Genomic DNA, 25,966 nt, shown 5'->3' with positions numbered 1-25,966 from the left:
TGTGTAGCAATTAATATATAAATACATATTGATGATATTATTACAATAATATTGATTTATAAAATCTGTGTGCATATGTACCATAGTATGCACGCGTTGCGAATATGTATTGTCCATCATAGCTATGGGCATACATTGGTTAATGCAACAGCCTAAAAAGTACAATGTTGTACCTGATTTCAGGTTAATACTTTTATATAAATTGATAATTATCAAACAAGCCAAAATACATATTATATTATTTAACAATATGGTAATATATCGCTTATATAAAACTAAGACATTTCGCAACATTCTTTTAGGATAAAACTAAAATTTATTGAAGGAATTGATATATGCCAGTAAAATGGTGTATTTTTAATTTCTTTCAATAAAGACATATCTGACAAATAAATGAATAAACAAATTTTAATCACTCTAAGCGGTGGATCACTCGGCTCATGGGTCGATGAAGAACGCAGCAAACTGTGCGTCATCGTGTGAACTGCAGGACACATGAACATCGACATTTTGAACGCATATCGCAGTCCATGCTGTTTGGTACTTTAATTAATTTTATAGTGCTGCTTGGACTACATATGGTTGAGGGTTGTAAGACTATGCTAAATAAGTTGTTTAAAAATTTTACGAAATTTTTAAGCATATTGTATATTATTGGATATATATATATATATATTCATAATATTGATATTAAATGGAAACGCATTATCTCTCATTGTTGTATATATTTGTGTGAGAAGAACGAAGAAAAATATATATTTTTTTGTCCTTTTTGAATCAAATAATACTGAGGAATGTCTAGCATAAAAAAATAATTAAAGTTTTTTCATCTAGAATTGCCTCTTATTAATGTTTCGAAAGGAAATTTTGTTGTAAATATAAATATTTAATATTCTTCGTGATATTCGTTATAAAATACGAATATTATAATGATTTCATTATGAGAACGCTCTATATATAATAATATAGTGTAATTATCATTATAAATTTTAATATACGTATATACAACCTCAACTCATATGGGACTACCCCCTGAATTTAAGCATATTAATTAGGGGAGGAAAAGAAACTAACCAGGATTTTCTTAGTAGCGGCGAGCGAAAAGAAATCAGTTCAGCACTAAGTCACTTTGTCTATATGGCAAACGTGAGATGCAGTGTATGGAGCGTCAATATTCTAGTATGAGAAATTAACGATTTAAGTCCTTCTTAAATGAGGCCATTTACCCATAGAGGGTGCCAGGCCCGTATAACGTTAATGATTACTAGATGATGTTTCCAAAGAGTCGTGTTGCTTGATAGTGCAGCACTAAGTGGGTGGTAAACTCCATCTAAAACTAAATATAACCATGAGACCGATAGTAAACAAGTACCGTGAGGGAAAGTTGAAAAGAACTCTGAATAGAGAGTTAAACAACGTGAAACTGCTTAGAGGTTAAGCCCGATGAACCTGAATATCCGTTATGGAAAATTCATCATTAAAGTTGTAATATTTTAACAATATTATAATAATAGTGTGCATTTTTTCCATATAAGGACATTGTAATCTATTAGCATATAACAAATTTATCATAAAATATGACTTATAGTTTATTCAAATTATTATGCTTGCATTTTAACATAGAATAAATTTCATTAATTTGATAAAGTGTTGATAAATTAAAATTAATACAGTGCGTTAATTTTTCGAAATTATATAATGGCATAATTATCATTGATTTTTGTGTTTATTATATGCATTTGTATGATTAACAATGCGAAAGATTCAGGATACCTTCGGGACCCGTCTTGAAACACGGACCAAGGAGTCTAACATATGTGCAAGTTATTGGGAGATAAACCTAATAGCGTAATTAACTTGACTAATAATGGGATTAGTTTTTTAACTATTTATAGATAATTAACACAATCCCGGGGCGTTCTATATAGTTATGTATAATAATATTTATATTATTTATGCCTCTAACTGGAACGTACCTTGAGCATATATGCTGTGACCCGAAAGATGGTGAACTATACTTGATCAGGTTGAAGTCAGGGGAAACCCTGATGGAAGACCGAAACAGTTCTGACGTGCAAATCGATTGTCAGAATTGAGTATAGGGGCGAAAGACCAATCGAACCATCTAGTAGCTGGTTCCTTCCGAAGTTTCCCTCAGGATAGCTGGTGCATTTTAATGTTATATAAAATAATCTTATCTGGTAAAGCGAATGATTAGAGGCCTTAGGGTCGAAACGATCTTAACCTATTCTCAAACTTTAAATGGGTAAGAACCTTAACTTTCTTGATATGAAGTTTAAGGTTATGATATAATGTGCCCAGTGGGCCACTTTTGGTAAGCAGAACTGGCGCTGTGGGATGAACCAAACGTAATGTTACGGTGCCCAAATTAACAACTCATGCAGAAACCATGAAAGGCGTTGGTTGCTTAAAACAGCAGGACGGTGATCATGGAAGTCGAAATCCGCTAAGGAGTGTGTAACAACTCACCTGCCGAAGCAACTAGCCCTTAAAATGGATGGCGCTTAAGTTGTATACCTATACATTACCGCTAAAGTAGATGATTTATATTACTTGTGATATAAATTTTGAAACTTTAGTGAGTAGGAAGGTACAATGGTATGCGTAGAAGTGTTTGGCGTAAGCCTTCATGGAGCTGCCATTGGCACAGATCTTGGTGGTAGTAGCAAATAATCGAATGAGACCTTGGAGGACTGAAGTGGAGAAGGGTTTCGTGTGAACAGTGGTTGATCACGAGTTAGTCGGTCCTAAGTTCAAGGCGAAAGCCGAAAATTTTCAAGTAAAAAATCAGTGAGTAATATTGTCAAATCTTTTATGATTTTTAAATACTTGAATAATTTTGAACGAAAGGGAATACGGTTCCAATTCCGTAACCTGTTGAGTATCCGTTTGTTATTAAATATGGGCCTCGTGCTCATCCTGGCAACAGGAACGACCATAAAGAAGCCGTCGAGAGATATCGGAAGAGTTTTCTTTTCTGTTTTATAGCCGTACTACCATGGAAGTCTTTCGCAGAGAGATATGGTAGATGGGCTAGAAGAGCATGACATATACTGTTGTGTCGATATTTTCTCCTCGGACCTTGAAAATTTATGGTGGGGACACGCAAACTTCTCAACAGGCCGTACCAATATCCGCAGCTGGTCTACAAGGTGAAGAGTCTCTAGTCGATAGAATAATGTAGGTAAGGGAAGTCGGCAAATTAGATCCGTAACTTCGGGATAAGGATTGGCTCTGAAGATTGAGATAGTCGGGCTTGATTGGGAAACAATAACATGGTTTATGTGCTCGTTCTGGGTAAATAGAGTTTCTATCATTTATGGTAGTTACTTGTTCCCCGGATAGTTTAGTTACGTAGCCAATTGTGGAACTTTCTTGCTAAAATTTTTAAGAATACTAATTGGGTTAAACCAGTTAGTTCTTATTAATTATAACGATTATCAATTAACAATCAATTCAGAACTGGCACGGACTTGGGGAATCCGACTGTCTAATTAAAACAAAGCATTGTGATGGCCCTAGCGGGTGTTGACACAATGTGATTTCTGCCCAGTGCTCTGAATGTCAAAGTGAAGAAATTCAAGTAAGCGCGGGTCAACGGCGGGAGTAACTATGACTCTCTTAAGGCCAAATGCCTCGTCATCTAATTAGTGACGCGCATGAATGGATTAACGAGATTCCTACTGTCCCTATCTACTATCTAGCGAAACCACAGCCAAGGGAACGGGCTTGGAATAATTAGCGGGGAAAGAAGACCCTTTTGAGCTTGACTCTAATCTGGCAGTGTAAGGAGACATAAGAGGTGTAGCATAAGTGGGAGATATTAGATTTCGGTTTGGTATCGACAATGAAATACCACTACTCTTATTGTTTCCTTACTTACTTGATTAAATGGAACGTGTATCATTTCCTAGCCATTATACGGATATATTTATTATATCTTATGGTATTGGGTTTTGATGCAAGCTTCTTGATCAAAGTATCACGAGTTTGTTATATAATCGCAAACAAATTCTTTAATGAGAAAATGCATTTATGTATTTTCAATTTGAAAATTTGGTATAACTCCAATTACTCAGGTATGATCCAATTCAAGGACATTGCCAGGTAGGGAGTTTGACTGGGGCGGTACATCTCTCAAATAATAACGGAGGTGTCCCAAGGCCAGCTCAGTGCGGACAGAAACCACACATAGAGCAAAAGGGCAAATGCTGACTTGATCTCGGTGTTCAGTACACACAGGGACAGCAAAAGCTCGGCCTATCGATCCTTTTGGTTTAAATAGTTTTTAACAAGAGGTGTCAGAAAAGTTACCATAGGGATAACTGGCTTGTGGCGGCCAAGCGTTCATAGCGACGTCGCTTTTTGATCCTTCGATGTCGGCTCTTCCTATCATTGTGAAGCAAAATTCACCAAGCGTTGGATTGTTCACCCATGCAAGGGAACGTGAGCTGGGTTTAGACCGTCGTGAGACAGGTTAGTTTTACCCTACTAATGACAAAACGTTGTTGCGACAGCATTCCTGCGTAGTACGAGAGGAACCGCAGGTACGGACCAATGGCACAATACTTGTTCGAGCGAACAGTGGTATGACGCTACGTCCGTTGGATTATGCCTGAACGCCTCTAAGGTCGTATCCGTGCTGGACTGCAATGATAAATAAGGGGCAATTTGCATTGTATGGCTTCTAAACCATTAAAAGTTTATAATTTATTTTATAAACGACAATGGATGTGATGCCAATGTAATTTGTAACATAGTAAATTGGGAGGATCATCGATCACCTGATGCCGCGCTAGTTGCATATAAAAACATTATTTAATACAATGACAAAGCCTAGAATCAATTGTAAACGACTTTTGTAACAGGCAAGGTGTTGTAAGTGGTTGAGCAGCTGCCATACTGCGATCCACTGAAGCTTATCCTTTGCTTGATGATTCGATATATATAAATTTATTCTTTATATATGAAAATTATTTTTATATATTTATATGAATATATACCTATAAATGGTAATATATATATATATATATATATTAAAAAGAATATATTTTATATAAATATGGATAAATTATTTATCCTATATAAATTACGTTGGCTTGAATATGAATATAATGTTATATTATAAGTTTGTTATACTTAATTACATATGAAATGATACTTATAAAAATTGTATTATGTAAACACACGAAACATAGTGTATATGCATATGTGCAAATGTGAATGTATATATGAAATAATATGAATGCAAAAAGCATGGAGTGATCGTATGTGGAACTTGGAAGTATTTCTAATATTGGAATTTAATGATATGTGATATGAATGCAAGAATTAAATACTTTGGTATATAAAATGTGATAATATTATATGTTATATTATAACATGAGCATGATTTGATTATGAATTAGGTTTTATATGGATATGGATATGGATATGGGAATGTTTCTCATATATAATATAACATTATAGCATAATCATAATGCGATTATAAATATAGAAAATATAAAAATGTATTTAATATAAATAGATATATTACGTGTATATGTGAAATTAAAGCAAAGATACCAGCTGATATGATATCTTTCATGTAAATGAATGATGAATGTAATGAAAAATAATTAATTTAATTTCATATGATATGGGGAACATACTAAGTCGGCAATGTCTGTTTATTTTATATGCGTATATATATTTTTCTTAATATATATGAATAATTTTGAAGTGATAGTATAATATTTTGTATTAAAATACGAAAAGAAACTATTTTTAAAAGGTACTCTCAAGTAAAAATACCTGATTTGCGGAAAGCGTGGCAGAAAACCTATATAGGGAGTGGTAGTCTCGTGCATGGTATATTTCATATGAAAATTTTATAATGAAAAATTATTAATTTATTTCATATGATATGGGGAATATACTTAGCCGGCAATGTCTGTGTATTTTATATGAATATATATATATTTCTTAGTATATATGAATAATTTTGAAGTGATAGTATTGTATTTTTTATTAAAATACGAAAAGAAACTATTGTTAAGAGGCACTCTCAAGTAAAAATACCCGATTTGCGGAAAGCGTGGCAGAAAACCTATATAGGGAGTGGTAGTCTCGTGCATGGTATATTTCATATGAAAATTTTATAATGAAAAATTATTAATTTATTTCATATGATATGGGGAATATACTTAGCCGGCAATGTCTGTGTGTTTTATATGAATATATATATATTTCTTAGTATATATGAATAATTTTGAAGTGATAGTATTGTATTTTTTATTAAAATACGAAAAGAAACTATTGTTAAGAGGCACTCTCAAGTAAAAATACCCGATTTGCGGAAAGCGTGGCATAAAACCTATATAGGGAGTGGTAGTCTCGTGCATGGTATATTTCATATGAAAATTTTATAATGAAAAATTATTAATTTATTTCATATGATATGGGGAATATACTTAGCCGGCAATGTCTGTGTATTTTATATGAATATATATATATTTCTTAATATATATGACTAATTTTGAAGTGATAGTATTGCATTTTTTATTAAAATACGAAAAGAAACTATTGTTAAGAGGCACTCTAAAGCAAAAATACCCGATTTGCGGAAAGCGTGGCAGAAAACCTATACATGATGGACAGTTGATGTCCATCGGTATTGTATACAATATTTGGTACAGTATTGTATATAATATTATTATATGTTGTCATTATACTCAAAGTAGTGTTTAATAGGAGATATTTGTTTTCAAATTGATCTTAATAAAGATAATATAGTGAAACTAACCAAGATATATACTATTTAGTATATATCATTTCTGTTTCGAATTATTATCGTGAATTTTTGGAAATGGTCTTATATGATTAAATATTGTATGAGTGCCATTTCAACAATGTACCAGCATATATAATCAAAGCGATTTATATGCAAATTCAAATATTGCCAAAATATATAAATTCCATTCCACATGAACTCATGTGTTTGGTTTTATTTAATGTATATCACAAAAAACGCATACGAAATTGGATAAATTTTAAATTTGTTGTCAAAATACATAGTTTAAACACAATTAATATTGGTTTAAGCCTATATACGTGTGATAATATATTAAGTGCAAATAAAAAGATATTTTTGAACGAAAAAAAAATGTATATAATAAAATATATATATTTATATAGAGAAAAATGGCGAATGTGAATGCTATATAAAAATGGCCACAATCGTTTAACAAATTCTCATAAACTGTTGATAAAAAATATTTATTTATTTTTTTTTTTTATTCAAAAGTATTATTGAGTTGTCAAATATTTACATATGTGAGCGTATGCGCACGAAACGAAAACATTATTCTGGTTGATCCTGCCAGTAGTTATATGCTTGTCTCAAAGATTAAGCCATGCATGTCTAAGTACACACGAATTAAAAGTGAAACCGCAAAAGGCTCATTATATCAGTTATGGTTCCTTAGATCGTTAACAGTTACTTGGATAACTGTGGTAATTCTAGAGCTAATACATGCAATTAAAACACGGACCTTATGGGACGTGTGCTTTTATTAGGCTAAAACCAAGCGATCGTAAGATCGTTACATTGGTTGAACTCTAGATAACATGCAGATCGTATGGTCTTGTACCGACGACAGATCTTTCAAATGTCTGCCCTATCAACTTTTGATGGTAGTATCTAGGACTACCATGGTTGCAACGGGTAACCGGGAATCAGGGTTCGATTCCGGAGAGGGAGCCTGAGAAACGGCTACCACATCTAAGGAAGGCAGCAGGCGCGTAAATTACCCACTCCCAGCTCGGGGAGGTAGTGACGAAAAATAACAATACAGGACTCATATCCGAGGCCCTGTAATTGGAATGAGTACACTTTAAATCCTTTAACAAGGACCAATTGGAGGGCAAGTCTGGTGCCAGCAGCCGCGGTAATTCCAGCTCCAATAGCGTATATTAAAGTTGTTGCGGTTAAAACGTTCGTAGTTGAACTTGTGCTTCATACGGGTAGTACAACTTACAATTGTGGTTAGTACTATACCTTTATGTATGTAAGCGTATTACCGGTGGAGTTCTTATATATAATTAAGTACTTGTATTTTTTTATATATTCCTCCTATTTAAAAACCTGCATTAGTGCTCTTCATCGAGTGTTATTGTGGGCCGGTACAATTACTTTGAACAAATTAGAGTGCTTAAAGCAGGCTTCAAATGCCTGAATATTCTGTGCATGGGATAATGAAATAAGACCTCTGTTCTGCTTTCATTGGTTTTCAGATCAAGAGGTAATGATTAATATAAGCAGTTTGGGGGCATTAGTATTACGACGCGAGAGGTGAAATTCTTGGACCGTCGTAAGACTAACTTAAGCGAAAGCATTTGCCAAAGATGTTTTCATTAATCAAGAACGAAAGTTAGAGGTTCGAAGGCGATCAGATACCGCCCTAGTTCTAACCATAAACGATGCCAGCTAGCAATTGGGTGTAGCTACTTTTATGGCTCTCTCAGTCGCTTCCCGGGAAACCAAAGCTTTTGGGCTCCGGGGGAAGTATGGTTGCAAAGCTGAAACTTAAAGGAATTGACGGAAGGGCACCACCAGGAGTGGAGCCTGCGGCTTAATTTGACTCAACACGGGAAAACTTACCAGGTCCGAACATAAGTGTGTAAGACAGATTGATAGCTCTTTCTCGAATCTATGGGTGGTGGTGCATGGCCGTTCTTAGTTCGTGGAGTGATTTGTCTGGTTAATTCCGATAACGAACGAGACTCAAATATATTAAATAGATATCTTCAGGATTATGGTGTTGAAGCTTATATAGCCTTCATTCATGGTGGCAGTAAAATGTTTATTGTGTTTGAATGTGTTTATATAAGTGGAGCCGTACCTGTTGGTTTGTCCCATTATAAGGACACTAGCTTCTTAAATGGACAAATTGCGTCTAGCAATAATGAGATTGAGCAATAACAGGTCTGTGATGCCCTTAGATGTCCTGGGCTGCACGCGCGCTACAATGAAAGTATCAACGTGTATTTCCTAGACCGAGAGGTCCGGGTAAACCGCTGAACCACTTTCATGCTTGGGATTGTGAACTGAAACTGTTCACATGAACTTGGAATTCCCAGTAAGTGTGAGTCATTAACTCGCATTGATTACGTCCCTGCCCTTTGTACACACCGCCCGTCGCTACTACCGATTGAATTATTTAGTGAGGTCTCCGGACGTGATCACTGTGACGCCTTGCGTGTTACGGTTGTTTCGCAAAAGTTGACCGAACTTGATTATTTAGAGGAAGTAAAAGTCGTAACAAGGTTTCCGTAGGTGAACCTGCGGAAGGATCATTATTGTATGTTTCTACCGTTAACAAAAATATATATATATTGCCAATTTACCAAACAAAATATGTTTTTATAAAATCATAATTGTAAAATAAAATATATTCAGTTGTATATATTATATGTTTATATTAATTATATTGCCAATATACTCATTTAGTAGTAGCTATACATATAACATTGTGTTCTATGTGTGTAGCAATTAATATATAAATACATATTGATGATATTATTACAATAATATTGATTTATAAAATCTGTGTGCATATGTACCATAGTATGCACGCGTTGCGAATATGTATTGTCCATCATAGCTATGGGCATACATTGGTTAATGCAACAGCCTAAAAAGTACAATGTTGTACCTGATTTCAGGTTAATACTTTTATATAAATTGATAATTATCAAACAAGCCAAAATACATATTATATTATTTAACAATATGGTAATATATCGCTTATATAAAACTAAGACATTTCGCAACATTCTTTTAGGATAAAACTAAAATTTATTGAAGGAATTGATATATGCCAGTAAAATGGTGTATTTTTAATTTCTTTCAATAAAGACATATCTGACAAATAAATGAATAAACAAATTTTAATCACTCTAAGCGGTGGATCACTCGGCTCATGGGTCGATGAAGAACGCAGCAAACTGTGCGTCATCGTGTGAACTGCAGGACACATGAACATCGACATTTTGAACGCATATCGCAGTCCATGCTGTTTGGTACTTTAATTAATTTTATAGTGCTGCTTGGACTACATATGGTTGAGGGTTGTAAGACTATGCTAAATAAGTTGTTTAAAAATTTTACGAAATTTTTAAGCATATTGTATATTATTGGATATATATATATATATATTCATAATATTGATATTAAATGGAAACGCATTATCTCTCATTGTTGTATATATTTGTGTGAGAAGAACGAAGAAAAATATATATTTTTTTGTCCTTTTTGAATCAAATAATACTGAGGAATGTCTAGCATAAAAAAATAATTAAAGTTTTTTCATCTAGAATTGCCTCTTATTAATGTTTCGAAAGGAAATTTTGTTGTAAATATAAATATTTAATATTCTTCGTGATATTCGTTATAAAATACGAATATTATAATGATTTCATTATGAGAACGCTCTATATATAATAATATAGTGTAATTATCATTATAAATTTTAATATACGTATATACAACCTCAACTCATATGGGACTACCCCCTGAATTTAAGCATATTAATTAGGGGAGGAAAAGAAACTAACCAGGATTTTCTTAGTAGCGGCGAGCGAAAAGAAATCAGTTCAGCACTAAGTCACTTTGTCTATATGGCAAACGTGAGATGCAGTGTATGGAGCGTCAATATTCTAGTATGAGAAATTAACGATTTAAGTCCTTCTTAAATGAGGCCATTTACCCATAGAGGGTGCCAGGCCCGTATAACGTTAATGATTACTAGATGATGTTTCCAAAGAGTCGTGTTGCTTGATAGTGCAGCACTAAGTGGGTGGTAAACTCCATCTAAAACTAAATATAACCATGAGACCGATAGTAAACAAGTACCGTGAGGGAAAGTTGAAAAGAACTCTGAATAGAGAGTTAAACAGTACGTGAAACTGCTTAGAGGTTAAGCCCGATGAACCTGAATATCCGTTATGGAAAATTCATCATTAAAGTTGTAATATTTTAACAATATTATAATAATAGTGTGCATTTTTTCCATATAAGGACATTGTAATCTATTAGCATATAACAAATTTATCATAAAATATGACTTATAGTTTATTCAAATTATTATGCTTGCATTTTAACATAGAATAAATGTCATTAATTTGATAAAGTGTTGATAAATTAAAATTAATACAGTGCGTTAATTTTTCGAAATTATATAATGGCATAATTATCATTGATTTTTGTGTTTATTATATGCATTTGTATGATTAACAATGCGAAAGATTCAGGATACCTTCGGGACCCGTCTTGAAACACGGACCAAGGAGTCTAACATATGTGCAAGTTATTGGGAGATAAACCTAATAGCGTAATTAACTTGACTAATAATGGGATCAGTTTTTTAACTATTTATAGATAATTAACACAATCCCGGGGCGTTCTATATAGTTATGTATAATAATATTTATATTATTTATGCCTCTAACTGGAACGTACCTTGAGCATATATGCTGTGACCCGAAAGATGGTGAACTATACTTGATCAGGTTGAAGTCAGGGGAAACCCTGATGGAAGACCGAAACAGTTCTGACGTGCAAATCGATTGTCAGAATTGAGTATAGGGGCGAAAGACCAATCGAACCATCTAGTAGCTGGTTCCTTCCGAAGTTTCCCTCAGGATAGCTGGTGCATTTTAATGTTATATAAAATAATCTTATCTGGTAAAGCGAATGATTAGAGGCCTTAGGGTCGAAACGATCTTAACCTATTCTCAAACTTTAAATGGGTAAGAACCTTAACTTTCTTGATATGAAGTTTAAGGTTATGATATAATGTGCCCAGTGGGCCACTTTTGGTAAGCAGAACTGGCGCTGTGGGATGAACCAAACGTAATGTTACGGTGCCCAAATTAACAACTCATGCAGAAACCATGAAAGGCGTTGGTTGCTTAAAACAGCAGGACGGTGATCATGGAAGTCGAAATCCGGTAAGGAGTGTGTAACAACTCACCTGCCGAAGCAACTAGCCCTTAAAATGGATGGCGCTTAAGTTGTATACCTATACATTACCGCTAAAGTAGATGATTTATATTACTTGTGATATAAATTTTGAAACTTTAGTGAGTAGGAAGGTACAATGGTATGCGTAGAAGTGTTTGGCGTAAGCCTTCATGGAGCTGCCATTGGCACAGATCTTGGTGGTAGTAGCAAATAATCGAATGAGACCTTTGAGGACTGAAGTGGAGAAGGGTTTCGTGTGAACAGTGGTTGATCACGAGTTAGTCGGTCCTAAGTTCAAGGCGAAAGCCGAAAATTTTCAAGTAAAAAATCAGTGAGTAATATTGTCAAATCTTTTATGATTTTTAAATACTTGAATAATTTTGAACGAAAGGGAATACGGTTCCAATTCCGTAACCTGTTGAGTATCCGTTTGTTATTAAATATGGGCCTCGTGCTCATCCTGGCAACAGGAACGACCATAAAGAAGCCGTCGAGAGATATCGGAAGAGTTTTCTTTTCTGTTTTATAGCCGTACTACCATGGAAGTCTTTCGCAGAGAGATATGGTAGATGGGCTAGAAGAGCATGACATATACTGTTGTGTCGATATTTTCTCCTCGGACCTTGAAAATTTATGGTGGGGACACGCAAACTTCTCAACAGGCCATACCAATATCCGCAGCTGGTCTCCAAGGTGAAGAGTCTCTAGTCGATAGAATAATGTAGGTAAGGGAAGTCGGCAAATTAGATCCGTAACTTCGGGATAAGGATTGGCTCTGAAGATTGAGATAGTCGGGCTTGATTGGGAAACAATAACATGGTTTATGTGCTCGTTCTGGGTAAATAGAGTTTCTATCATTTATGGTAGTTACTTGTTCCCCGGATAGTTTAGTTACGTAGCCAATTGTGGAACTTTCTTGCTAAAATTTTTAAGAATACTAATTGGGTTAAACCAGTTAGTTCTTATTAATTATAACGATTATCAATTAACAATCAATTCAGAACTGGCACGGACTTGGGGAATCCGACTGTCTAATTAAAACAAAGCATTGTGATGGCCCTAGCGGGTGTTGACACAATGTGATTTCTGCCCAGTGCTCTGAATGTCAAAGTGAAGAAATTCAAGCAAGCGCGGGTCAACGGCGGGAGTAACTATGACTCTCTTAATGCCTCGTCATCTAATTAGTGACGCGCATGAATGGATTAACGAGATTCCTACTGTCCCTATCTACTCAGTTGCTTTTTGACTGCCATTCGAAGCAGACGTGTTTTTCAAGCGGTCCGCTATACCGTCGTTCGAATAAAGTAAAAAGTGATTTTTCCAAGTGGAAAATACATCAAAATTGCCGCGAGATCACGCGCTGTTCGTGAGTGAAATCGGGTGTTAATTTGGTGAAAGAACAAAGCAGATATTTGCAAATTAATATTTGCAAAATAAACGCTAAAAACAACCACGTGCGGAACCCTAGTTCGTAAACAAGTGCGAATAGTTCGACAACAAGTCGGAATAGTTCGACAGCACGTTCGAGTTCGAAGCTTTGGTTCGAAGCTTTGGCTCGAGTTCGAAGCGTTCGGTTCGTGTCTCCGCTGAGACGTTGGTTCGAGTCTCCACTAAGTGCCGATTAGTTGAGTCACGCCAATAGAGGTAGCCACAACCCGCCGGGCTATGGAAATAGAGACGGAGGCCGACGCCAGCGACACTAGCGTGGCTAGTGTAGGGGCGAGCTCGTCATCGAGCGTTCCCGCCCGCAGGCGGGGTCGGCCGAAGTCCTCAGCCGCCAAACAGGGAGCCAAAAAGATCGGGCTTGGGATTGGGCTAGCTGGAGAGCGGCCGATCCCAGCCGAGAGATCGCCGCCAACGTCGCTCCCCTTTGAGCAGGCTCCATCCACCTCTGCCGCTGCCGCTGCCACCACCGCTGCCAGTACTTCTGCCGCCGCTGCCACCACCGCTGCCGCCACCGCTGCCGCCACCGCTGCCGCCACCGCTGCCACCACCGCTGCCACATGCCCGGCAACTGACATTGTCGCGGCAGGCTACTCGGCCATCATCGCAGAAATGTCTGCGATAAGGATGGCGGTGAGCAAGGCTGTCCTTAAGGGGCTGATGCCGCCCGAGGCCTCAATGGAAATCCTCGTCGCGACCAACCGGTACGACGAGTTGGTCATGGCCCTGGCTGGGGAAAAAGTGCGCCTGGAGGAGAGGGCAAGGATGCCGCCTCCACCGAGACCCGCTGCTGCTGCCCACACGGGCACCACTGCCGTCACAACCGCTGCGTATGCGACAGCCTTCCCAGGCCTGCCCGCACCGAGCGCCGTCGCTGCACCGATCCCAAAGCCTAGGGATACCTGGTCTGCTCTAATAAAGAGCAAAAACCCGGAGGAGACCAGCAAGGAGCTTGTGGAGAGAGTTAAGAAGACCGTGGTGCCGACTCTTGGAGTCCGCGTCCACGAGGTTCGCGAGCTGAAGAGCGGAGGAGCGATTATTCGCACCCCTTCAGTGAGCGAACTGAGGAAGGTAGTGGCCAGCAGCAAATTCACCGAAGCAGGATTGGAGGTCAAGAAGAGGCCGGAGACCAAGCCTCAGGTCGTGGTGTACGACGTGGACACGTCCATAACACCGGAAGAGTTCATGGAGGAGCTCTTCACAAAGAACCTGGAGGAGACCATGACTGCCGCGGAGTTCAAAAAGTCGGTTCACCTGGGCAGTAAACCCTGGTCGGTCACCGACGGCGCCACGATCAACGTGACGCTAGAGGTCGACGCAAAGGCACAGGAGGCGTTGCGCGAATGCGCATACATCAAGTGGTTTAGATGCCGCTGCCGCTCCTTGGTCAGAACATACGCCTGCCACAGATGTGCAGGCTTCGACCACAAGGTGTCGCAATGTCGCCTAAAGGAGAACGTGTGCCACCGGTGTGGACAGAACGGCCACAACGTTGCACGGTGTCCCAACCCCGTGGACTGCCGCAACTGCCGCTTCAAGGGGTACCCTGCAGCACATTCCATGCTGTCAGCGGCGTGCCCGATCTACGGAGCGGTACTGGCGAGGGTGCAAGCTAGACATTAATGTTTAGCTTCATCCAAGCTAATTGTGGCCGTGGCCGAGCGGCTGTGATGGAACTCGGAGCCATCATGCGCAGCTCTGGCCGTCAGTTCGCACTGGTCCAGGAGCCGTACGTCGATGGAGCAGGGCGGATTACCGGCCTTCCTTCTGGAATGCGAGTTTTCCAGGACCGCCGAGGAAAAGCTGCTATCATCGTCGACGAACCGGACGCCATCTGCATGCCAATGGAGACCCTTACCACGGATTTTGGAGTATGCGTCAGAGTTACGGGAAGATTCGGCTCAATCTTCCTATGCTCCGTGTACTGCCAATTCGACACCGACTTGGCGCCGTACCTCAGGTACTTAGATGCGGTGCTGCTGCTGGGCAGCCGCACTCCTGTCATCTTTGGGCTCGACGCGAACGCAGTATCCCCAGCGTGGTTTAGCAAGCTCTCCGAACACAATCGGGGGCAAGCTAACTATGCACGGGGTGAGCTGCTGTCTGAGTGGATAACCGAGATGAGAGCCGGCGTGCTCAATGAAGCCAGTCGGGTGTTTACATTCGATAACCGTAGAGGCCAAAGCGATATCGATGTGACAATCGTCAACCAAGCTGCGACTATGTGGGCCACATACGATTGGGAAGTGAAGGAATGGGACACCAGCGATCACAACATGATCCATGTTGTGGTGACGACTGACCCGAACGACACAGTTGAGCCCATTGCTCCTGTGCCGTCATGGAAGCTTTCCAATGCGCGCTGGCGATTGTTCGAGGAGGAAGTGGTAAGGGAGATTGCCGAATTACCGGAAGACATCGCCGAATCGCCGTTGGACAACCAAGTGTCTGCACTGCGCTCTGTAGTGCACAGTGTGTGCGACAGAGTGCTGGGACGCAGCACACCGAGAGCCGCGAGAAAAGTAGTTTGGTGGACTGCCGAACTACACTCCAAACGCCGAGAGGTCAGGAGACTGAGGCGAAGGCTCCAGGACGCTCGTCGGCATGAAACCGACGCAGCAGAGGAACTTGTGCTCGCGTTGAGGATCTCCTCAGCGCAGTACAAGAAGCTCATCCTGAGATCGAAGGAAGACAACTGGCGACGCTTCGTGGGAGAGAACAGAGATGATCCATGGGGGCACGTCTACAGGATTTGCCGAGGCCGCAAAAAGAGCACGGAGATTGGATGCCTTCGAACGGATGGTAGGCTGGTCGCAACATGGCGCGACTGTGCGGGTGTGCTCCTTCGCAACTTCTTTCCTGTTGCGGAGACGAATGCACACATTGCCATCCCGATCGAGGCTCCACCGGCCCTCGAAGCTTTCGAGGTTGATGCATGCGTCGCCAGGTTGAAGAGCAGACGCTCTCCCGGCATGGACGGCATCACAGGTGCCATTTGCAAGGCATTGTGGCGTGCCATCCCTCAGCACATGACAGCGATGTATTCCCGCTGCCTGGAGACAGGGTATTTCCCAACGGAATGGAAGCATCCCAGGGTGGTTCCACTCCTGAAGGGACCCAATAAGGACCGGACCGATCCTACCTCATATCGGGGTATCTGTCTGTTGCCAGTGCTGGGCAAAGTGCTTGAGGGCATCATGGTGAATCGTCTGAAGGACACCATTCCGGATGGCTGCAGATGGCAATTTGGATTTCGCCAATTACGTTGTGTGGAGGATGCTTGGAAACACGTCGTGAGTACTGTTTCGGCCAGCCGGTCGAAATACGTGCTCGGAGTCTTCGTGGATTTCAAGGGAGCCTTCGACAACGTTGAGTGGAATGCTGCACTACGCCGCCTCCTTGAGCTGGGATGCCGAGAAGCAAGCTTGTGGCGAAGTTTCTTCTCCGGCCGGAGTGCGAGCATCGTCAGTAGGCATGGAGTAGCCACTGTTCCGGTGACAAGAGGTTGCCCGCAGGGGTCCATAAGTGGTCCATTTATATGGAACATCTTAATGGACGTGTTGCTCCAGCGCTTAGAGCCCCTTGGTGCGCTCAGCGCGTATGCTGACGACTTGCTCCTCCTCATCGAAGGGAATGCCCGATCAGAGCTCGAACAAAAAGGAGGTGAGTTAATGTCCATCGTAGGCGCTTGGGGAGTTGAAGTCGGCGTTGCCGTTTCAACTAGCAAGACGGCGATCATGCTGCTCAAAGGCATACTTAGACGGCCGCCAGTGGTACGGTTTGCTGGAGCAAACCTGCCATATAAGTGCAAGTATCGGTACCTAGGCATCACGGTCGGCGAGCGGTTGAGTTTTCTCCCGCACATCACGGGCTTGCGTGATAAGCTGACCGGAGTCTTAGGGGCATTGTCGCGCGTACTGCGGGTCGACTGGGGACTCAGTCCCCGCGCAAAGCGGACAATATATGCCGGACTCATGGTGCCCTGTGCACTATTTGGTGCCTCGGTTTGGTCTGTCGTGACGACGACGCAAGTGGTTGCCAGGAGGCATCTGCTTGCGTGCCAAAGGATCGTCCTGATTGGATGCCTACCGGTATGCCGAACAGTGTCCACCATGGCGCTGCAAGTACTAGCTGGAGCCCCCCCGTTTGATCTGGTTGCCAGACGCCTGGCAATCAGCTTCAAACTAAAGCGTGACTACCCGCTGGAGGAGAGCGATTGGCTGTACGGCGAAGATTTGGCAAATCTTAGCTGGAAGCAGAAGATGGCGCGACTAGACGAAGACCTGTTGTGCGAGTGGCAACGCAGATGGGATGATGGTGACTCCCCAGGACGGGTGACGCACCGCTTCATCCCGAACGCAGGCTTCGTCTACAGCGAACAAAGGTTTGGCTTCACGCTGCGCGCTGGGTTCCTGCTGACGGGCCACGGATCGCTCAATGCATTTCTGCATGGAAGAAGCCTTAGCGACACGCCAGCATGTCTATGCGGCGCAGAACGCGAGGATTGGCAGCACTTCCTATGTGCTTGTCCCCTCTATACAGACTTGCGAGACCTCGATGGACTTGGAGTGCAGTACACGGATGGCGACTGGACCTTCTCCGATGTGACGGCTTCTCAGGAGAGAATGCGGACTCTCGACAGGTTCGCCGGACTGGCGTTCTCCAGGCGACAACAGCTGCTGAATGCGCAAGCGGCGCACGGGCTGGGTGGATTCCCTATCCAGGCCGGTCGGGGCTAAAAGGGAGGATCGAGCTGAGTCCTTAAGATCGGTACCACGGGTTGTGCAGTTCCAAGGCTGCACATTGAGGTCGGCCCCCTAGTGGGAGTATCGTGGTGGCTGTGGTTGATACCCAAACGTTACGCGGGGAGAGCCGCTAGGCTCCTCGTGGAGTTGCGCTCTCAACCGGGTGCCGAGACCCATAGATCGGAAGACGTGTTAGATACACCTCGCCCCTCACCAAGGGGGATTGTATGCCCGACCAGGATACTTTCAATTGGTACCAGAAGAGTCGCTATGTACATAGCTATAGCTTCTTTTTAGGGGCGCTAACTGGCGCATTGTACCAGGTTCCTGCGTATGTAGCGGTGGTGCGTGATGGCGTGATATATGTAAATATATCGCACTAATCGAGGCTAAGCTGCAAATAAACATTAGACGCCGTGGTTGAAATCCCTCCCTGAGGAACCGCCACGTAAAATAAAGCTGAGAGATCAGATTCATTCTGTCCCTATCTACTATCTAGCGAAACTACAGCCAAGGGAACGGGCTTGGAATAATTAGCGGGGAAAGAAGACCCTTTTGAGCTTGACTCTAATCTGGCAGTGTAAGGAGACATAAGAGGTGTAGCATAAGTGGGAGATATTAGATTTCGGTTTGGTATCGACAATGAAATACCACTACTCTTATTGTTTCCTTACTTACTTGATTAAATGGAACGTGTATCATTTCCTAGCCATTATACGGATATATTTATTATATCTTATGGTATTGGGTTTTGATGCAAGCTTCTTGATCAAAGTATCACGAGTTTGTTATATAATCGCAAACAAATTCTTTAATGAGAAAATGCATTTATGTATTTTCAATTTGAAAATTTGGTATAACTCCAATAACTCCAACTCCAAATAACTCAGGTATGATCCAATTCAAGGACATTGCCAGGTAGGGAGTTTGACTGGGGCGGTACATCTCTCAAATAATAACGGAGGTGTCCCAAGGCCAGCTCAGTGCGGACAGAAACCACACATAGAGCAAAAGGGCAAATGCTGACTTGATCTCGGTGTTCAGTACACACAGGGACAGCAAAAGCTCGGCCTATCGATCCTTTTGGTTTAAAGAGTTTTTAACAAGAGGTGTCAGAAAAGTTACCAAGTTACCGGCCAAGCGTTCATAGCGACGTCGCTTTTTGATCCTTCGATGTCGGCTCTTCCTATCATTGTGAAGCAAAATTCACCAAGCGTTGGATTGTTCACCCATGCAAGGGAACGTGAGCTGGGTTTAGACCGTCGTGAGACAGGTTAGTTTTACCCTACTAATGACAAAACGTTGTTGCGACAGCATTCCTGCGTAGTACGAGAGGAACCGCAGGTACGGACCAATGGCACAATACTTGTTCGAGCGAACAGTGGTATGACGCTACGTCCGTTGGATTATGCCTGAACGCCTCTAAGGTCGTATCCGTGCTGGACTGCAATGATAAATAAGGGGCAATTTGCATTGTATGGCTTCTAAACCATTAAAAGTTTATAATTTATTTTATAAACGACAATGGATGTGATGCCAATGTAATTTGTAACATAGTAAATTGGGAGGATCATCGATCACCTGATGCCGCGCTAGTTGCATATAAAAACATTATTTAATACAATGACAAAGCCTAGAATCAATTGTAAACGACTTTTGTAACAGGCAAGGTGTTGTAAGTGGTTGAGCAGCTGCCATACTGCGATCCACTGAAGCTTATCCTTTGCTTGATGATTCGATATATATAAATTTATTCTTTATATATGAAAATTATTTTTATATATTTATATGAATATATACCTATAAATGGTAATATATATATATATATATATTAAAAAGAATATATTTTATATAAATATGGATAAATTATTTATCCTATATAAATTACGTTGGCTTGAATATGAATATAATGTTATATTATAAGTTTGTTATACTTAATTACATATGAAATGATACTTATAAAAATTGTATTATGTGAACACACGAAACATAGTGTATATGCATATGTGCAAATGTGAATGTATATATGAAATAATATGAATGCAAAAAGCATGGAGTGATCGTATGTGGAACTTGGAAGTATTTCTAATATTGGAATTTAATGATATGTGATATGAATGCAAGAATTAAATACTTTGGTATATAAAATGTGATAATATTATATGTTATATTATAACATGAGCATGATTTGATTATGAATACAGAAAATATAAAGATATATTTTATATACATATGTACAAATATATGTATATTTGGAGTGATCGTATGTGGAACTTGGAAGTATTTCTAATATTGGAATTCAATGATATGTGATATAAATGCAAGAATTAAATAGTTTTGTATATAAAATGACAATATTATGGATATGGGGAAACATTCACCATATCCTAAAAATTATAACATGAGCATGATTTGATTTTGAATAGAGAAAATATAATGATATATTTTATATACATATTTACAAAAATATATGTATATTTTTGAAATTGTGTTATAATGAATAAAAATAACAAATAACGCCGAGGTGTGCTATAAAATATCAATATTAGGTTTTATATGGATATGGATATGGATATGGATATGGGAATGTTTCTCATATATAATATAACATTATAGCATAATCATAATGCGATTATAAATATAGAAAATATAAAAATGTATTTAATATAAATAGATATATTACGTGTATATGTGAAATTAAAGCAAAGATACCAGCTGATATGATATCTTTCATGTAAATGAATGATGAATGTAATGAAAAATAATTAATTTAATTTCTAATCTTAATATGATATGGGGAACATACTAAGTCGGCAATGTCTGTTTATTTTATATGCGTATATATATTTTTCTTAATATATATGAATAATTTTGAAGTGATAGTATAATATTTTGTATTAAAATACGAAAAGAAACTATTTTTAAAAGGTACTCTCAAGTAAAAATACCTGATTTGCGGAAAGCGTGTCAGAAAACCTATTTAGGGAGTGGTAGTCTCGTGCATGGTATATTTCATATGAAAATTTTATAATGAAAAATTATTAATTTATTTCATATGATATGGGGAATATACTTAGCCGGCAATGTCTGTGTATTTTATATGAATATATATATATTTCTTAATATATATGAATAATTTTGAAGTGATAGTATTGTATTTTTTATTAAAATACGAAAAGAAACTATTGTTAAGAGGCACTCTCAAGTAAAAATAACCGATTTGCGGAAAGCGTGGCAGAAAACCTATATAGGGAGTGGTAGTCTCGTGCATGGTATATTTCATATGAAAATTTTATAATGAAAAATTATTAATTTATTTCATATGATATGGGGAATATACTTAGCCGGCAATGTCTGTGTATTTTATATGAATATATATATATTTCTTAGTATATATAATAATTTTGAAGTGATAGTATTGTATTTTTTATTAAAATACGAAAAGAAACTATTGTTAAGAGGCACTCTCAAGTAAAAATACCCGATTTGCGGAAAGCGTGGCAGAAAACGTATATAGGGAGTGGTAGTCTCGTGCATGGTATATTTCATATGAAAATTTTATAATGAAAAATTATTAATTTATTTCATATGATATGGGGAATATACTTAGCCGGCAATGTCTGTGTATTTTATATGAATATATATATATTTCTTAGTATATATGAATAATTTTGAAGTGATAGTATTGTATTTTTTATTAAAATACGAAAAGAAACTATTGTTAAGAGGCACTCTCAAGTAAAAATACCCGATTTGCGGAAAGCGTGGCAGAAAACCTATATAGGGAGTGGTAGTCTCGTGCATGGTATATTTCATATGAAAATTTTATAATGAAAAATTATTAATTTATTTCATATGATATGGGGAATATACTTAGCCGGCAATGTCTGTGTATTTTATATGAATATATATATATTTCTTAATATATATGAATAATTTTGAAGTGATAGTATTGTATTTTTTATTAAAATACGAAAAGAAACTATTGTTAAGAGGCACTCTAAAGCAAAAATACCCGATTTGCGGAAAGCGTGGCAGAAAACCTATACATGATGGACAGTTGATGTCCATCGGTATTGTATACAATATTTGGTACAGTATTGTATATAATATTATTATATGTTGTCATTATACTCAAAGTAGTGTTTAATAGGAGATATTTGTTTTCAAATTGATCTTAATAAAGATAATATAGTGAAACTAACCAAGATATATACTATTTAGTATATATCATTTCTGTTTCGAATTATTATCGTGAATTTTTGGAAATGGTCTTATATGATTAAATATTGTATGAGTGCCATTTCAACAATGTACCAGCATATATAATCAAAGCGATTTATATGCAAATTCAAATATTGCCAAAATATATAAATTCCATTCCACATGAACTCATGTGTTTAAGATTAAAATATTTTCAACCAGAATCCGTTTGATGTTTGCAGAAATATAGTTCAAAGGCAACTGCCAGCTGCTCTGCAGGAGAAGTTGGCAAAAGGGCATATACTATTCATTGGTCTTAGAATTCTCTCCGAGACGAACCAATGTTGGCATGGTAATTGCAATTTCAGCACGTACTGGAGATAAAAGTCAACGGGGTTGACTTTTGGCTTTAGTTGGAAAAGTGGGACACGCCTGGCACCACCGGTGATGCAAGAAATATTCATAAATTAAGACGTAAGCTGCAGAGTAATTTACGAATTGTTGACACTAAGCTGTACAAGAGTAATGTAATTAAAGTTGTGTTGATAAACACATAAACCATGCCAAGGCCATTGGTGGAATTTGATGAGATTTTAATTTGAAAATGTGCGCCAAATTTGTGACATTCACAGCGAACGGTCATACAATTAACTTATCGATAAGTTAGTTCATGTTACCATCAACAGACGGCGCTCTTCGTAGAGCTGCGCGCCAAAGCGAAATGGCGTTGACTATAATTATTTCTTCAGATTAAATCCCCGAGGCGATCCTTTTGCTCCTTATACTCACTCGCTTCCCACACACTTTGGGTGTGGCACCAATTGGTGTGAGCGTGGAATGCGCTTAATTGAGAATCGGGGAATCAAGCATCGAGAGAGAGAGATAGAGAGCAATACTCAAATGGTTAGGACCATCCTTCCAATGGTTCCTCTGGACTCGTGTCACCTCCGACACCATCACGTGTGACTGTCCTTTTACCATTAAGCTGTTTTCAAGGAATATTCGAATTTTTTTAATTTTCGCTATCTCAAATCGTGCTTCCGTGCATCATTTATTCCAATGGATTGCATTTAATCCTTTTTGCTCAGTCACTTTCAAACAATTTCTATTTGGCGCTCAAGTTTGGTGGGTCTTTTTTTGGGATTTTCTCTGCTTAGTATATTTCTGAGGGTCAAGCCAGCATTTTTCAGCGGAATATCAAAATTGATCAATTTTTTAGACAAAATCCAATAAAAGCAAGTATTTAAATCAAAGCAGTCAAGTAGGAAATTAATTCATTAATAGGATACAATTGTGTGGGCAAGACTGAGAGGTCTATCTAGCTAGTAATATTCGACGGAATATCAAAAACGAGGACTGTGTACAAAAGAACTAGAGTTCGTCAGTATATTTACGGTATATCTTTTAAATGAGACGGTATATTTCGGTACATTTCTGGGGGGTCGGACCGTATATTTATAAATCCGCGGTCACACTGCAGGCCGTACTTGTCAAGAAAAAATTTAACAATAAAAATCTGCCTTAAAACTAGGAAATTGGGAATTACTTGCTCTAGTTTGGTAAAGTGCGGTGCAATATGGCCGCCATAGTACTAACCCGGAACATGCAGGTGGCCAGTAAGTGAAACGGCTAGCCAGTAGAAAAGTGTCTGGCGAAAATTATGTAATGGTGGAGTGCAGTTCCTTTTGCTAAAGTTGTTTATTCCCGATTGTAGAACACCATGGCAGTGGTGTCGTGGGCGTGCTCTGCCTGCGGGGCTATGCCGCCGCCGCTGAGGATGCTCCACGCCCCCTGAAGACCATCAATCCGGCTGCCATGAAGCGCGGCACGGGCGGACGCAGCAGCTTCAACGGAATCGTGGCCACCGTCTTTGGAGCCACCGGTTTTGTGGGTCGCTATGTGTGCAACAAGCTGGGAAAGTCCGGCACGCAAATGATCCTGCCCTATCGCGGTGAGGACTCTGAGGTTATCCGGCTGAAAGTCACCGGCGATCTGGGCCAGGTGCTGTTCCACTTTTACAATCTGGAGGATGCCGCTTCCATTCGCAATGCTGTCAAGCACTCGAACGTGGTCATCAACTTGGTTGGCCGCGACTTCGAGACCAAGAACTTCAAGTTCAAGGATGTCAATGTTACTGGTGCTGAGCGGATCGCCAGGTGGGTGTCGCAAGGAGAATTGAAACCCTTCAATGATGAATTTTTCCCTCTTAAAGGATCTGCCGCGAGGTTGGCGTGGAGAGATTCATTCACCTCTCGTCTCTAAACGTGGAGGCCAATCCCAAGCCCCTGTACGTTAAGGGCGGCAGTGAGTGGCTGAGGAGCAAATACGAGGGAGAGCTCCGCGTGCGTGATGCCTTCCCCAATGCCACAATCATTCGGCCAGCCGACATCTACGGCTCGGAGGACCGCTTTTTGCGCTACTATGCACACATCTGGCGACGCCAGTTCCGCTCGATGCCGCTCTGGCACAAGGGAGAGCGCACCGTGAAGCAGCCCGTGTACGTGACGGATGTGGCTCAGGCCATCATTAACGCTGCCAAGGAGCCGGATTCCGCTGGACGCATCTACCAGGCTGTGGGGTAGGTATCCGAAGTACTTCAATGCGAACCGCTGTAATCTGTGTGTTCTTCAGGCCCAAGAGGTATCAACTGAGCGAGCTGGTTGATTGGTTCCATCGCCTGATGCGCAAGGATCAGAAACGCTGGGGCTATCAGCGTTACGACATGCGCTGGGACCCCACCTTCCTGATGAAGGCCAAGCTCACCAGCTTCATCTGCCCCGGTGCGCCCATTGGTGGTCTTCACCCGGAACGCATTGAGCGCGAAGGGATCACCGACAAGGTCCTGCCCGATGTGCCCACTCTGGAGGATCTGGGCGTTCAGCTGACCACCATGGAGCAGCAGGTGCCCTGGGAGCTGCGTCCATATCGCGCTGCCCTCTACTATGATGCCGAGTTGGGCGAATTCGAAACACCAGAGCCACCAAAGACCATTGAGGCGCGTGAGGAGCTGCGCTTGTTTGCCTAATTGATGTTGGTCTGTGTGTTGGTTGGAAATTCTTAGTTAAAACTTGTTTAAGGCGATGCGTCAATAAAGGAAGTCTACATTTAAAGCGAATCGGAATCGAAAAGTACTCCTATTCTGAATAGTTTTAGTTTTTGAACAACATTTCTGCGCGCTTTCAGGTTAAAACGGAGGGCGGATTTGAATTTTCGCTCTCAAATCGTACTTAAGTGTATCGTGTATATTGAATTTAAATACTTTTCACTCACTCACTTTCAAACAATTTCTACTTGGCGCTCAAGTTAGGTGGGACTTTTTTGGGATTTTCCTTGATGTTTTTTTCCTCGCCACAATGTCCCTTTTCAGCTCAACAATGTCCCAACATTCCCAACTTACTTACGCTTTCTTACGTCTTATGTTGCTGGCAACATTCAATTTGCATACCCTGGGTAAAAGGATGTTGTAGAATTGAGAAAATGTTTGTCATTTCAGGCTCCAATTAATGCAAAAAACAATGTAGTCTCTGTTTTAAACCTATTTCAACGATAT

General features: G+C 39.9%; 1 protein-coding gene, 4 non-coding genes and 1 pseudogene across 5 annotated transcripts; all 6 read left to right on the top strand.

Moving 5' to 3' along the window:
- Positions 1-413: 413 nt before the first annotated feature.
- LOC113567024 lies at positions 414-592 on the top strand. The gene has a single exon (XR_003409307.1). It is a non-coding gene; the product is annotated as a 5.8S ribosomal RNA (ribosomal RNA).
- A 413-nt stretch (positions 593-1,005) lies between these two features.
- Positions 1,006-4,963, top strand: LOC113567018. Its single transcript, XR_003409304.1, has one exon. It is a non-coding gene; the product is annotated as a large subunit ribosomal RNA (ribosomal RNA).
- A 2,402-nt stretch (positions 4,964-7,365) lies between these two features.
- Positions 7,366-9,360, top strand: LOC113567017. The gene has a single exon (XR_003409303.1). It is a non-coding gene; the product is annotated as a small subunit ribosomal RNA (ribosomal RNA).
- Positions 9,361-9,956: 596 nt separating this feature from the next.
- LOC113567023 lies at positions 9,957-10,135 on the top strand. Its single transcript, XR_003409306.1, has one exon. It is a non-coding gene; the product is annotated as a 5.8S ribosomal RNA (ribosomal RNA).
- Positions 10,136-10,548: 413 nt separating this feature from the next.
- LOC113567020 lies at positions 10,549-19,952 on the top strand (annotated as a pseudogene).
- A 3,962-nt stretch (positions 19,953-23,914) lies between these two features.
- LOC113567015 (NADH dehydrogenase [ubiquinone] 1 alpha subcomplex subunit 9, mitochondrial-like) lies at positions 23,915-25,547 on the top strand. The gene is made up of 4 exons (XM_026994233.1): positions 23,915-24,032; positions 24,131-24,572; positions 24,629-24,994; positions 25,048-25,547. The coding sequence occupies exons 1-4, from the start codon at positions 23,993-23,995 to the stop codon at positions 25,439-25,441; spliced, it is 1,242 nt and encodes a 413-aa protein (XP_026850034.1). The 5' UTR covers positions 23,915-23,992; the 3' UTR covers positions 25,442-25,547.
- The last annotated feature ends 419 nt before the right edge of the window (positions 25,548-25,966 follow it).

This window comes from Drosophila persimilis, unplaced genomic scaffold (assembly GCF_003286085.1).
Source record: "Drosophila persimilis strain 14011-0111.01,24,50 unplaced genomic scaffold, DperRS2 tig00001520-arrow-arrow-pilon, whole genome shotgun sequence".
Classification (NCBI taxonomy): domain Eukaryota; kingdom Metazoa; phylum Arthropoda; class Insecta; order Diptera; family Drosophilidae; genus Drosophila; species Drosophila persimilis.
The sequence above is the reverse complement of the archived record's forward strand: the minus strand, read 5'-3'. Positions and strand labels throughout refer to the sequence as shown.

Bases quoted from the DNA above. Each gene is read 5' to 3' on its own strand.
- LOC113567015 (XM_026994233.1), top strand. From the start codon at position 23,993: ATGGCCGCCATAGTACTAACCCGGAACATGCAGGTGGCCA. The intron at 24,033-24,130 runs GTAAGTGAAACG...TCCCGATTGTAG, and splicing joins CCGGAACATGCAGGTGGCCA to AACACCATGGCAGTGGTGTC. The intron at 24,995-25,047 runs GTAGGTATCCGA...TGTGTTCTTCAG, and splicing joins CGCATCTACCAGGCTGTGGG to GCCCAAGAGGTATCAACTGA.